Source organism: Notechis scutatus, chromosome 1 (assembly GCF_049901735.1).
Source record: "Notechis scutatus isolate UNSWTSFEM ecotype Mainland chromosome 1, rNotScu1.2, whole genome shotgun sequence".
In the NCBI taxonomy this organism is placed as follows: domain Eukaryota; kingdom Metazoa; phylum Chordata; class Lepidosauria; order Squamata; family Elapidae; genus Notechis; species Notechis scutatus.
In genome coordinates this window covers 97,574,502-97,590,295 of record NC_142009.1, presented here as the reverse complement: position 1 = coordinate 97,590,295, position 15,794 = coordinate 97,574,502, and the positions used below count along the sequence as shown (strand labels likewise).

At 36.8% G+C, this 15,794-nt stretch overlaps 1 protein-coding gene across 4 annotated transcripts in view; it reads left to right on the top strand.

Moving 5' to 3' along the window:
- The first annotated feature begins 196 nt into the window (after positions 1-196).
- Positions 197-15,794, top strand: part of TPD52L1 (TPD52 like 1) — a 23,661-nt gene continuing 8,063 nt past the window's right edge. For 3 of the 4 annotated variants that reach the window (XM_087972433.1, XM_087972422.1, XM_026666065.2), the window contains exons 1-4: positions 197-321; positions 7,581-7,696; positions 11,974-12,122; positions 14,510-14,611. In XM_087972433.1, coding sequence (XP_087828559.1) covers positions 303-321; positions 7,581-7,696; positions 11,974-12,122; positions 14,510-14,611 — 386 coding nt within the window. In that variant the 5' untranslated portion in view covers positions 197-302. The remainder of the gene's footprint in view (positions 322-7,580; positions 7,697-11,973; positions 12,123-14,509; positions 14,612-15,794) is intronic. The other variant, XM_087972455.1, reaches the window with a different exon arrangement.

Here is a 15,794-nt window from a genome sequence, read left to right as displayed (position 1 = left end):
CTTCATGCCTAAATCCGGCATCAAAGGAAGAAACAGATATTTCCTTTCGCGAAACGTGTGACGGTACCTTCCCCTCAAAAGCGTCCGCCTTTGGGGGAGGGAGGGGGAGAAAGCAGAGGTGATGTAGCAGAGCGGACCAAAAGACGACAGGTGGCGCTGTCTCAGAAGAGCACGGGCAAAGAGCATCGAAGCCGGAGCTGCCGAGGATCACCAGAAAGCAGCAATCGCGGCGTCGAAGCGGGCGCGTTTTTAGACGCATCCTTCCGCTGGTCTTCTCCGCGGTGAGACGCGCTGGCGGGACAATGGAAACACAGGCGCAAGGTGCGTGGCTTAGCTGGACCTTCTGGGGAAGCCGCGTGCGTTTGTTTCCATTCTTGTCAGAGATTTCCAGTCTCTTCTTTCTCTCCCCCACTCCCCAATTCGCTTCCGGCTCGGTATTGTTTTTTTTTTTTTGTTTTTTTTTAGGAAGGAGGAGTGGGTGGCAATCCTCAGGCTGGTCACCCAAAGCTTAGACCTCTTACTCTGGTTGCAACAAGCAGAGAAAGTTCTGAAAAAGGTTCGTTCCTCTTGCAGAATAATCCTCGTCGTAATAGATGAGAGAGAAAGGCACGGCGTTCTAGAATAAACCAGTGTTTCTTTTCTGCGGAGCTTCGAAGGTTCGGAAGTAGAACCTTCGAAGTTTTATTTTAAGATACTTTATTTTATTTATTTTATTTATTTTTTTGGAGTGAGGTCCCTTGAATAGCTTAAAGCTGGGGATTTTTTTTTAAAGAAAGTTGAGAATCCCGCATGGCTCGGTCGGTTAGCTTTTGCCAAAGAACTACTTAGCTTGAACCCTAAGCGGTCTCCTGATGAGAAAAACTACTAAGATGTTGTTCTTCTGGGTCTCTTTAAGTCCAACGTAATGCCGGTTTTTTCGGCAACAAGACCATGCTCTCGTTTGGCGCCGTGTAGCAAAAAGCCCTGAGGTGGCGTTCTCCGTTACTTTTACTCTCCCGTCAAGAGGCGCAGCCTGGTAAATATAGATTCTCTCCCATGACAGTTTTCCCCTGAAAAGGCTCAGGTGTATCCTTAAAACGTGCATTCAAATACAGTAAAAGTTTAAAAAAAAAAAAAAAAACCTCTAATTTTCTTCTTTATCATTTTGCATTATTAGCGTTTTTGCCAGTTGCAAAGCAAAACTCCTTTGTCGATTTGGTGAATAGAAATCGACGAGCGTTTTCTATGAGCGTCGGAAAGGCCCTTACTTTCAAATTACCTTCTAAGTTTCGCGCCCCCCTCTTCCCGCAATGGAATACAATTTTGGTGTATTAAACACAATTGTTTCCATAAGAGCTAATTACAGCACTGTCTCTTAAGGAGTTTTGCGATTGCTGTGTAACAGGTTTGGCAATAAAAAGTAAATGTCAGAATCTCTCTTAAAATCTTGGTTCCTTGTACCACTTGCTTCTTTTTGGTCTGTGAACTTTATGGACCAGAGCTTATGTTTGCTGTTTCTGTTTACAGCCCTTATTTTATGCCTGCATTTTGTTAATAAATGCCTCTTATTAGTGGAGAGAGATCTAGTTAAATTAAGAACTCTTCCATGGAGAATTTGCTAAGTAATGACCTCTGTCTTATTACAGAGACCCTCTTCTTCTCTTCTTCTACAGAGACTCCATTAGTTACATCAATATCATTTTCTAAACCTAAGAAATAATCGAGGATGCCTTTTTATATTACTCTTTTTTTAAAGAGTATCATGTCCTTAGAGAAAATCCAATAAATTTTAGCCAGTGCCATTTGCCATTTTGCATACATGCCTGAATATTTCTGAAAGAAACTAATTGTATAATATTCTGCCAATGAATTTATTATAGGGATAATTCCACACTGCCATCTTGTGAGTAAAAAAATGAACATTGGAAACAAGTTTGCAAAATAAGAGAAGTTGTTTTAAGGGAATATATTCGCTCATTATTGTTTAGTTTTTAATAAAGGGATTGAATGTAATTTTGCACAATATCATGGTTGAATAATTATATTTCTACCAAGAACTCATTGTGCTGAGTGAGATTTCTTTCCAAGTAAAACGTGCATTGCATCAGACTGAAAAAGTGTACAATAGATGCAGTTTAAACATGAATGTTTTGATAATGCATGCAATTATTCTGAAATAATTGAAAGAAACTTGTTTCGCTGTGTTGATTCCACTTCAGAGTCATTGTGAGTTAAAACTCAGCTTTGTGTTAAAACTCATAGATTTGAGTGGGAAGAGCATGGTTTAGATGCCAACTTCTCGCATTATTAACAGACTATGATGTGTAAACTGACATGCTAGTGATCATCCAGAAAAATCAATTGCTGATTTCTGGATGGGGCAGATTTTTTAATGAATGCCTTCTCTGACAGGTTCATAAAGCTTTTCCTCTCAACATATTCACAGGTATGAGAGAGATTTATGAGTGATAACAATTTTATTTTGGAGTTCTGCTCTATGTGGTATTTAATTACTATTTATTAAGCTAAATAATTGACCATTAGGACACCTTCAGTTCACTTTTTTGAATAGAAAGTTGCCAAAATTATTTCAATAGTTAAACCTTGTTGAGAAGGATTACCCAGAATTCATGTAATGCTTCTGCTGCCTGCTAATATGCTTCCCACACATTATGAGGTGTTAATGTAAAGCCTATAAAAGATTCTTTAATGTTTATTGTTCTGAGTTATGAAAAGGTTGCAAGGAAAATAAAACATGGTATAGTTCAGTACCTCCTGAGGGAATAAGCATTTTGAAGTACCAGGCATTCTTCTGAAATCTTTTGTAGAGTTTTATGAAGGATTTTGAATAGTGATGAAAAGATTTTGAACTGTGGGTTCTCAGTTTCTTGAACAATTCTTATTCAGACTTTACCATAATGGTGTTTGTTTATCATTTTCACTTTCTGCCCACTTGATATATGATATACATCTAATATTGGAGGGTTCTTCCAGAATAAAAAGGTAACTTCCTCACAAAAGATCATTAGAAATGGGTTCCAACATTTAATGGATATATCTGCTTTTCTAGCAGTTGAATGTTCAGAATTCCTAATGGATGAAAAGCAAAATGTTTTTGAAGAAAAACAAAGCAAAGTCAAATTGCCTCTTGAAAAAGCACCTTTGGACAACCATGACCTGGATCACTGAGAATCTCCATAGACAAAAATCAAGATGGCAGCCTCAACTACACAATCAGAGAGATCCACCGTTTTTACATACATCACGATGTGAAATGTAAATGTACATAAATTATAAATGTAGAATGCAAGTAGAAAAGGGAACAGGGCTTTGGATGCATGGGTGTGATGGCCATCTTGAGTTTTTAAACACCATCCCTGTGGATACCCCTTCTCCCACGCTAAATTAGTGGGAGAGTTCTAATGGAATATTGTGCTTCATTATAACCAGTGACTCCAAAACCAACACTACGCTCTTCTTGGGAGGCTTAGTTGCATTAACCTCAGTGGCAAATTAGAAATAATAAATCTGAACAAGTTCCAGTTTTTAAATACCTTGGCATAATTTCCCAAGCTGCAGAAACTAGGGGGAACAAATCAGATCCATCTTTTCCAAAGCTAACAGCAGTGTTAAGGCAATTCTAGGCCTTTTCCTTTCTAAAGTGGGTAGATGCATGCTTGCCACCGCTGAGTTTTTAAAAGCTAAAATTATATCCCAGATGTCCTATGGTGCTTCTGTGTGCATTTACAGTGAACTACAAGCCCCAAGACATTGTTGAGTCTAAGTTTTTATGAGCACTGTTCAAGGTCCCATACTGTGTCTCAAATGCCTTAATCTGCATGGAAACCCTTTGGAGGCGAGAGGCCACATTTGCCTGCTCTTTTACTAGTTTTTTGTTCTCTAATGGCTCACTGACCCTGCTAATTCTCCTTGATGAATTTTCATCAAAGTGGAAAATGAAAACTCTTAGCTGACCTGTGTGGTTACAGCCTGTCTTTTTTTCTACTTCCCCTGGATTTAAAGAAAACTGCCATGAAAAAACTCTTGGAAAGTTTTCAATATCACGTGGCAGAAGGATTTGGGCACTTTAGCCAATCACCCAGTAGCAGGCTTCAGTCCAAAACTACTTTATATTTCCAACAGCTTATTTATCCTTATTTGTCCAGCATACTGCGAAGTGTTTACTTTGTCTCATGTCAGTGCTTTACCTTCTGCTGTATTAGAAGGGAGGTTCTGTTCAGTAGAATCCCATTCACCAAGAAATGCAGCCCTTGTAACTCACGTTTTCTTTTGTTGCTTTTGCAATAATGTATGTCCTGGTAAATGGCAGAAGTCTCCCATTTCCTGCTTGCAAACAACCAAGAAGGAACCTATTGGCTAATATGAGAAACAAAATGCTAGATTAAAATGCCCATGGCCTGATCCAATATAGTTTATACTTGTAGAGGAAATTATTGTGCATCTAAAAGCTATTAGTGCCGAGTGAAATATAATAAATGACTATGTTTATTTCTTATTTATTTGATGTATGTCTTCATTCTACCAATGAATAATACTCAAGGCAGTTAGCAGTAAAAAAAACACACACAAAAAAATGCCTAATTAAATTTTGGATTCTCGTATTTCATGGAAAAATGTGAACTGATTATATTTATATCATTTCTGTTAACCTACCTCATATTGCTGTATAATGTTTACTTCACTGGTACAGCAAGCTTTGTTTAATTAGAGCTACAGTCCTAATCAGCTACATTACTATGTGGCTTCCACTAAGAGCAACCAGTAAATTTAGTAACAAGTCTCAAACTCCTTTTTGTATTGTTACTTGATTTAATTATTTGGATGCCATCAAGTTGGGTTCAGCCATTGGCAATTGTAAGAATCAATGTCCACCATCTCAAACTGATCTGAAAACCTGTATATATTTTAAGGGGTTAACACTGATCTCTTGATCCCACCCATACTTGTTGTCTTTCCTTTCTTCTACTTGCAAATCATACTTGCTTTTTCTACTTCATCATACATTTGCATTACATGCCCCAAAATTAGTTTCTGCATGCTACTCATCACTTCAAGGGATCAGTCAGTCTTTATTTAATCCAGAACTGATTGATGGGTTCTTTTAGTAACTATTAATGCATAATTGAAGGCATCTGGGTTCCTGCTCTTTCTTAATAAACAGCTTTTACAATTATTCATTGTTAGGGAAAAAACATTCCTTTATCTTCATTTTATCATTCTGATCTTTGTCATAGAAATATTCTTCCTGCATTAGTTTGTTCATATTTAGCTATTCCTGACCCAAGAAGACAGCACTCACTTCTTTGCCATAAACCAGGGGTCCCCAACCACCGGTCCGTGGACCGGCACCGGTCCGTGGAACAAGTTCTACCGGGCGCTGGCTTGCTGGGCGCCGCCATCTTGTTTTGATGAAAAAGTGCTTCCGGTGAGCTCACCAGAAGCACTTTTTCATCAAACAAGATGGCGGCGCCCAGCTGATGTCGGTACCGGGCCGCGCCATAAAAAAGGTTGGGGATACCGGGCGGCGGCGTAAAAAGGTTGGGGATCACTGCCATAAACTACAAAGCTATTACAAAAAACTGAGTGACTGGTAGATGGCAGCAAAGAGATGAAGGTATAGCACCATGAAGACAGTTTGTTTCTATCCTTAGAAGAGCTGGTGTATCATAATACTGACTCATCTCACCTCCAAAATCTATGTTCTGAGAATGAATTGTGTTATCTTTTCTGAACTTTTTAATTGTTCTTAAGACCTGATTCCGTTTCTTTTATACAGTTAATATTAGTCTGTTTGATCAGTTACAGAGAATTGGTCTTCTTACTGTTCTCAGTGTCTGGTTTATCATTGAAATAAAGTGGTGTGGTGCAGAAAAAGTATTTTCAGAAGCATAATGTTGCTACATCACTTTTAATATTAAACAACCATGTAGTAGCAGTTTGCTTTACAAGATCTATATTAATTTAAGGCACAGAACAAGAAGTACAGTAACTTTGTATGATGTTATTGCATATAAAGACAGGAAATGATGTAATTGGCTTTAATTTTCCTTAAGGTTGACATTTCAATCAGAATATACAAAGAAATGTGAAGGCATTTTGTAACATACCTGAACTGAATAGCTCTTTGGAAATTACACAGATGCTCTGTTTCCTTCCATTTCTTTGTCATTTCTTTTGAATATATTTTGTGCCATTTAAATCATCATAAGATCTACATTAATGAGCTGTACAAAATAATGACTATGAGGGAAGGTTGTGTATGTGATGTAGAAAAATGAATTTTAGACCTGGCAGCAAAGAATTGAACATATGTTAGTTGGTCAACATGTACTGTTCTCTTCAGAAAATTTGGATCCAATATATTACAGCATGTCTACAATCTTTAAGCTTCATACATTTTCACCATGTCTTAAGAACCTTTGGTTCTATTTTTAAAACTATATTCAAGCCATCTATTATAAAATATTCTTTATAATAGAGATGTCCAGTTCATCATCTGAGTAAAGTAAGTCATAAGATCAAACGAGTTGACAGTCTACATGGAAAACTGGATATGAATCCTAAGGATAAGTCTTATCTGAGCTTGAGAATATTTACTAGATAGTCTTGGACAGCCTAATGTATATATAATTGTTCATGTTCTCTATTAACACAAGGAGCACACTCTACACTGTAAATTACTTAAATTGCTTCTATTCATGTTATAAATTTATTTCCAGAAAGCTGGACTTGTATGCCTATTTATACTTTCAAGATTTATACACTAATGATAATTCCTTACAGCTAGTCCTTGACTGACATCAGCTCATTTAGTGACTATTCAAAGTTATAACAGTGCTGGGAAAAGTGACTTATGACCTTTTTCACACTTATGTCCATTATTTTTCCCCATGTGATCCAGTGGTGGGATTAAAAAGTTTCCACCACCAGTTCTGTGGGTGTGGCGGTGGGTGTGGCAGCAGGGGTGGGATTGCACATGCATGCACTTTGCGCATGTGTGTGCCAAACACACACTTTGCATACACATTAAAACAGTAAAAACTAAGCTACTGAGCCTCTCAGCTGTTTAGCACAGCAATCCACTCTGCCATGCCAAACAGCTGAGAGGTTAAAAAAGACCTAGGAGCAGGAGCGGACAGGTGGGCCCAACTGCAGAGTGTCAGACAGGCTCGGAGTGAACCAGTTCTCTGTCAGCTGATCTTCGGTGCTACCAGTACACCAGAACTGGGCCGAATCGGTAGAACACCACCACTGATGTGATCATGTTTTGTGACCTTGTGACTAGCAAAGTCAATGGGGAAGCCAGATTTACTTAATAACCATGTTATTAACTTAACAACTGCAGTGATTCACTTAACAACTATGGCAAGAAAGGTAATAAAATGGGGCAAAACTCACTTAACAAATGTCTCTCTTAGCAGCAGAAATTTTGGGCTCAGTTGTGGCTGTAAGTTGAGGACTATCTGTTATTGGTGTTATATTTGTGTGTCTCCACTCTCACTTGTCCAGGAAGACTCAGGAATCAAGCTTGCTTTGAAGGAGCCCTTATATTTTCACTCTTTTCTGAATTATTTACAAAGGTCTATTAGAAAAACAAACATTCCCTGAGACAGATGAAGACACCGTCACTGATGTTGACTTGACCAATGTGATTTCTGAAGAAGAGCGAGAAGAATTAAAAGTTGAAGTAATCAAGGTGATTTTATTTGACCTTTATACATCATTTTAAATAAAATGATTTTTTTTAAAGAATTCATTACTTTTACAATTTTTTCACTTTCTATTATTTTTGGTCACTTAGTTGTGTGAAACTATTGGATTATAATTAAAAGTAATCCTGGTTAAAGCAGATTATCTGGATCATTGGGATTTAGATTCAAGTCTGGATATGGGATCAAAATTGCAGTTGTTGCTCTTGTTGATAAATTTTGGTGCAACTGAGATAGAGGGATGTGGTTATCCCAATCCTCTTGGACACTATTAACCATGATATTGTTCACCTAGATCAGGGGTCAGCAATCTGTGGCTCTGGAGCCGCATGCGGCTCTTTCATCCCTCTGCTGAGGCTCCCTGCTGCCAATCGCTAAAAGGAAAAAGGATGTTATGCTAGGAGGAGACTGTGGTGGGGAAACCGGACTTCCGGTCAGCAGAGGAAAACGGACGCTGTGCTAAGAGTAGACACTATGGTGGGGGAACTAGACTTCCAGTCGGCTCCAGAATTGAACGGGGGCTTCCGGTTAGGACCTTTGTGGCTTTTTGAGTGTTTAAGGTTGCCGACCCGTTCTAGATTGTCTGTCAGAATTGGGAAACGAGAGCTATTGTTCTTCAGTTGGCCACTTGAAAGTTCAGTTGGTCAGATTCAGCATATCTTTTGGTGGGGCCATGTCACACCCATTAGTTTGAGGAACCAGGATTATCCATTTCTGGTCACTTGGTTATTTATTTGTATCTGTTTATTATTTATAAAATTGAGTCAAAACCAAGTACAAAGAATTTTATGTTTAGTTGTATAAGTGTTTCCTTCTCACTGACGTGAAGTGAGGTTAAGTTTATCCTTAAAGCACATGTCACGGTGGAAATTGTTTTGTAGTCTTTGTGATTATAGAATCTAGGTCAATTCTGATCTTAGAACATTCATAACATTCAGATGCCATAGTGTTTCATTGTTTCAAAGAAGTGCCCTGGAGATTTGCTTTCAGAAATGCTTGAAACTTCTCCAAGTTTACCAATTTTCTGAAGAGTGAATGAATTTTTGCTTGTTTAGATTAGTTGTTACCCTTCCATTGGAAGCTATGATTCTCCGTAACTTTGCAACAGTCAGTAGTTAAAGATGTTTATTAAACCTGACTACATTCTCCCAAAGTACTAAACACTGTAAATATTATACTCATATGTGCTCCTCTTTCTCCTCACCAACTCTACCACATTATAAATATAACACATGAAGTTGGGGCTACCAGATCAGGTTACAGAAATTAAATGATCAGCAGATTGCACTCTGAAGGTATTGTTAGTGCTCACCCAAATTTTTGCAGGTCAGATCTGGTATATCTAGATCAGGGGTCCCCAAAATTGGCAACTTTAAAACTTATGGACTTCAACTCCCAGAATTCTCCAGCTAGCATAGCTGGCTGAAGAATTATGGGTGTTGAAGTCCACAAATTTTAAAGTTGCCAAGTTTGGAGACCTCTGAAGATGAAGCAGAATTCCAATCTATACCAGCTAATTTTATTAAAAGCCTAAATTTTGCACCCCATTATTTCTCAGCTTAGATCTTTTTTAAGACCTCCTCCTTCTAACCATGCTGACTTATAATGCATTTTTAAATTGTTTATAGACTGTCTTATCTAAATTTCCCAACCATTGTTTAAGAGACGTGTATATACAGATCCCTGTGTATAACAATCCATAGTTCACTAGTGCATGATTTCTGGATATTTACAGAATCTTTGCTCATTTCAGGATTTTTACAGGATGCTGTTATGGATAATAAGCAGGCAAACAGGCTGCTTTATGTTTATTTGCCAACTGGTTTTTAACTGTTCCATCCACTTTTGTCTTTTATCTATGTTTGCATAGATAAGTCAAGTATCATAGGAAGATATGCTCAATCCCTATAAGATTCTGATATCATAATACTAGAAGTACTCAAATGTTTTGAATGGGAAAGTTTTAGATTTGAAACAGCTTGTTTCAACCTTACTAGAAGAGATGCAATGCCATTTCACCCATTCCAGGAAAATTTAGAACTTGAAAATGGTTTATTGAGCTCATGGAGCCATTTGATTCTGGAATGCTAGAACAGCTATGTAGTGCAGGATATTTCAAATTTTGCATTGCACTTTATATTTCCATGTAAATGTAACGATCTACAATGGCAGTGTATCTTGCTTTGTGATATTATATAAGATTAATTGGGTTTTGGGGTGTTTTTATTTCTATGCTCTGGCCCAGGGTCTTGGAGTATTTTTTTAAAAAAATTATGAACTTCATGGCTCATAAAGTGATATTTTATTTGGAGTTGTCATAGCACAGGAGGAGGAGTACATACAATAATTATATTTATTTTGCTTATAATTTAGTTTGCATCTATGGGACACAGAAAAACGCCATGTTTTCAAGCATACCCATGGCTTTTATCAGATTTCAGGGAAAACTACACAACATAACCTTCTGGAATTCTTATCATCCACACTGCCCTTGTTCTAGAACCATTTTGCTTTCTTCCTACCAACTCCACCTCTCTCTTTCCTTTTTTGGTACTCTGATAAATATGCTGTACTTGCCATAACTGGCCAGGTATTGGGAAGACAGACTCTTTATTTTTTTTCATTTAATCTAATTAGACAACTCTATAAAAAAAAACAAGACCCTTTTTGGAGATATGAAAATAACCTTGGCAGTAGGTTTTTTGTTGTTGCTGGAATGCACCCATGATTGACTATGATTGTTGCTGGAATGCACCCATGATTGCCTGTCATACATTTAGGGTTTTATAGTGCTTGTACTTCTTCCTTCATGGGCAGTTTTAGTCAGTGGTTTTCAGAGAGAAAAAGGTAGGTCAGCAGTCACTCAACTCTGGGATACTTTAGGGTTCAGTTCTCCTCTTTCAGGATTCAAAGGATGTAATATCTATATTAACCCACTGGGAGACATCATTGGTTAGTTTGGAGTTTGGTATCATTTGTATGCTGATGATCCCCAGCTTTGGTATAACTCACTCCTGCTATGCCAGAATGAATAAGAGATGCCATGGAAGTCTTATCCCAGTTCCTGGCAGGAGTATAGCAGATTAAAGTTTTAACCCAAAGTTATTACTTCGTTGTTCAAGGTTCTCAGCCAGCTCCAGTCAAGTCTTAACTCAAGCATTACTCCCTTGGGGGGTCTTTCTGAAGTTACCAATCCTCCTGAGCGGGCCATGTACAGGGGGATCTTTACCCATCTTCAGGCAGTAATTGTAATCCTCATCATCATATGTCTAAATTACAGCAGTGTGATGTACATGGAGATGCCTTTGAAGATAATCTGGAAGCTAAAAATTATGGTGACCTAATTACTATCACCAAGGAGCATAGTGCAGTTCAAGTTACTGACCTATAAAGATCAATATTGCTTGGCAACAAGGTATTTTCAGAACCACTTCTCCAAGTAGAATCACCCTGTCCAGTGCAAACCTCTTGGGAGATACTCTGGTAATCCTAGGTTTTCATGATATGGGAGTTGGGGCTAGCCAGGACATTACACATTTCTGTTCTAGCACTGACACTAGAAACCACATCCATTTGGAGCTTAAATTACCCTCCATTTTTCCAATCGCCTGGAAAGCAGTGACGGTTGGGCTTTGAGAACTGAATGCCATTTTGCGTTATTTTGTTTAAATTATGGAATATTCTGTAACTATCATAAGATTGTTATACTAGGGTTATCACTAATTCAGAGTGATAGGCTGATAAGATATTGTACGGTTGCTATAAATATCAGTCTAAATGATTTATTGCAAATGTTTAAATATTTTACTATGGATGGTTTATTGTTTTCTCCTGTTTTTATCATGGTTGTATAATTGCTGTAATTCCCCATAAACCATAAAGAAATTGGTGGCATAAAAATCTTATAAATCATCAATGATCAGCCTTTTTTTTCCTTGATACTTTAGGAATTCCAGGACTGTGTGTCCCTACCTTTGCACCCCTAAAGTCCAGCCTTACATAACCATTGCCGAGATTCGCCATATTGTGATACCTATTTTTTAAAATTATTATAAGCCATTTGACCCCCATCATTTCTGCATGAATAGTCATATTCATTACTTTTGGCATTCTTTAAATGAATATAAAAGCAATATATATTTGGTAGGAATTCAGTTATCTGGCATTATTGTACTTGAGGAAAGTGTGCCACTTAAAATTAATGGGCATGAACAACGAGGAGTGATGATCCAAGCTTTTCCTTTGCTTTATTCCTTATACACAGCTAGAGGATGAAATTGCAACTTTACGCCAAGTTTTAGCAGCCAAAGAGAAGCACCTTGTGGAAATAAAGCAAAAGCTGGGCATCAATCTGATGAATGAGCTGAAGCAGAACTTCAGCAAAAGTTGGCATGACGTGCAAACTACCAGTGCGTGAGTGCAAATTCAGTCTCTTCTTTCCTCTGGGTATTAACTCATTATCACTTGCATAGGCAATCCAGAACTTGGGGTAGAACCAATTTGATTTCCACAACTTGGTGTTCATCTACCACTCTTATTATGACTCTACTTGGAACGCTGTTTCGTTGGCTTGGTCTTCCTCAAGGGACCCTTCTGAAGTTCAACACAAAAGAACTATCAAGTCTGCCAATTTATGCTCTTAAAAATAATTGTGGAATGCCTGGCTTATGTGGGATGCTTTGCCTCTTTTGGGGGAGATGGGGTTGTTGTTTTAGCTATCACCTCTCAGCGAAAATCTATTAAAACTAATTTGTCAGGTATAGAAAAGACCGAGCCTCCTATGTTGCAAGGTTGCATTGAGGTATAGGGAAACCTCCCTTTTTGTTACATTAATTGAAGGAAATATACTTGGGCACTTTAGAATGAATAATTGGATATTCTTTGGACAAACTAACTCCATTTGACTTTCCAAGAATGCATTGTAGATAGATGGGCCTATCTGAGTCCAAGGAGGTATATATTTTAATGACAGCACCAGCAATTTAATGGATAGGAAAAAATTTTTTAAAAAACCCATGAGATATTGCTTGCATCACTTTTCAGTTTTTGCATTATCTCTCTGCAAAGAAGCTAGTTCCACACACACTTTCGTAATGCATGACAGGCACCCAAATGATACACCAGACTTTGGTTTGTTTTTTTCAATTAGTTTTTATTAATTATAATAACCTATTGAAGTTTCTAGATTCTGGGAGCAGGTAAAGCATTTCTTTCTGCCTCTAAATTGTTTCAAACTTTAATCAGTTACCCAATATTCATAATGAAATACATGCACCTGGAAACTTCTCTTTTCAAATTACTATCTTACCTGTTCATGGCAAATGTTAATATTTTGCAGACTCTTACTGCAGTACAAATGGTAAGATTTAAATCTATTACGTGCGTAGTTTCCTATTTAATCTAATCATCCACTTTCAAAAGATATGATTCTGGTGATTACTTCATTGTTGCCTAGAAACTTTTAAGTTGATTAAGGCTCAGTTGGACTTAAGACTTTGAAATTAATTGAAAGGATCCTTCCTCATGGGAGAATTTTTCTGCATACATGCTGAGACTAATAAGACAATTTGAAAGGTTGGACACAAGAGGGCACCAGATGTTAAAAGAAGTGTTTGATATATCTGTGCAAGAAGTTTTTAAATTATTCAACTTTATATCAGAATCAGAAGGTGTTATGGAAGAGGAACAAGCCTGTTGCTTAAAATTGAAGTTGACAGAATGTGCATTTAAAAATTACAGCCTATCAGAAAGAGATGGAAATAATGTTTTACAAATTAAATTGGATGATGACTTAAGCATTACAAAAAGTTAAACACATAATAATCAGAAGAGTGAGGTGGAATACTATCCTATACTGGATTTACAAAAGGGATGTTGGAGTTATCCCTTAAAATTGGGAGTGGATTGATCAAAATTGGTTAGAAGGAAACACAGCTGTCTAATTTTCAACATTTATTTCTGGAGATTCTGATCCAAAAGTTTTTCAGTTTTCTAAATGTTTGAGTCATTGACAGATATTTTGGGATGCTCATTGACATAATCATGATCAATGGGCACTCCATAATCACAGGGAATAAAGGTAGTACAAACATGACACTTTAGCGGATTCTTTGTATTATTATTGTTTGTTGATATTATATCCTGTTTCTCTTAATGATGTGCTTTTTTATTTCACTTTATTCTTTCATTTCTCCATTTCTCTAGGTCACAATTGTTTTCATTTTAAGATTTAATAGAAAAAAAGAAATATATTGAATTGAATTATAATTAGTGAACTGGGTTTTATTATGTTTGGTAAACCAACTATATATAAATGTAAATAGATTGATGCCATCTTCTTGCTCAGTATTTTTACAGAGGGTCAGAGTAAAAGAAAGAATAATAGAAATAGTGTTTGAGTATGAATATATATCTCCAGTGTAGGTAGAAAGGTAAAAGGTAAAGATAAATTATAAGATATGAATGAGCATACTCAGCAGATACAATTGACTAAAACTGACTTGTTGGTTTCTAGATTTTAAAACAGATTTGCAGCTGCATTGAAAAATGGAAACACAGCAGGTTAAAAGCATATCCTATAAATCAGTTACGTGCAAATTTAAGAGGATTGTGACATGTATTCTGTTGGCTGTTTTAAGAGGAAAAGCAGAATTCCTTTTAATATGAATCTGTTCAATTAACTCTGTGGTTAGTGAGCTGTGACTGAAATGGCTATTCTTGTTTATTTTTATATCCTGATATCGTAAGGGCATAAAAATGAATCTAGTTCTTAATTAGTATTGTTATTAATGCTATGCTAGGTATAAGAAGACTCAAGAAACTTTGACTCAAGCAGGGCAAAAGGCCACAGCAGCTATCAGCAACGTTGGAACAGTTATCAGCAAGAAGTTTGGAGATATGAGGTATGCCAGTATGGATTTAATTTAAAGGATGAAATTTAGTTCCTCCTGGTTATTCTTCAATTTACTAGCTTTGCAAAATTGAATAATAGTTAAATTAGCTTTCATTTTTCCTGTTTTATCATAAAGTAAATTGCTACCTTAGTAAGATACGTTTCTGATTTAACTCCTAGACAATGGAACCAAAGAGCTTACAAGTCCAGTTTGCTAATTCTTACTAGTAAATGTATAGTTGGGCCACAAAAACTGTATTACATTAATTCTTTTCATGGATGAAATTTTAAAAACAAATATTTTGAAGAATAATTATCTATGGTGATTCTCAATCATCCAAGTCATGATCCCAAAGATACTTTTTCAAAAGGCAACTGGGTTTGAAGTCAGAACTGAAGAGTTTCGTGGCTGAGAAGTGAAACATCTTCAGGGAAAAAAAACATAAGTCCTTTGAAAAAGCACCTTTGGGATGAAGAATAACAAGTTTATCACCAAACTTTTACAGAACTTTTAAAACTGTCAGGATCTTCATTCATCATTTTCAGTGGACTGCTCCATGGTGGATCTTTTCAATCAGAGCTGTCTTTCATAGAAAATCAGGTTTTATTATTAGATATTTCAGGGTTGAGCAGACTGATGAATAGCAAGGTTCCAGGTTTATAAGCTTGTTAGGCAACTAGTTTTAATTTTGTATTTGCTTTGTTACTTATTGCCAAGGTTTTAGCAGTTGGATAGGAATGAGGTGAAAGACATTGGAGATAAGTCCCAGGTGAAAGGATTAACAACCTCTTTCAAAGAAAGAGTTCCTAATCTTCAAAACAATAGCTGGCAGTAAAGCAAGTTGCCCATGGCTTGACCTATAGATTGCAAGTTATCTTCTATCATCTTAAATGGAACATCCTATGTTGACGTTAATTTATATTGTCGGATCTGAAACTTCTCCAATTCATTATTGAGTATTGACACTTTTTGATCTCCAGCTCAAACAAAGCCAGTCTTGGGTAATTTTTGCCCAAGTTGTTTTGCCCAAACTGCTGACTTTGCCTTCGCTATGTCCCCACCCCCACTCCCTGGAAAAGAATTATTTGAATGAAGATAATTTACTGTGCAGCTCTCTAATATAATTCCAACTAATAGTAGGTACATTTTACCATAGTTATTTGCCACTTGATAATGTTGCACAAAAGAGTTG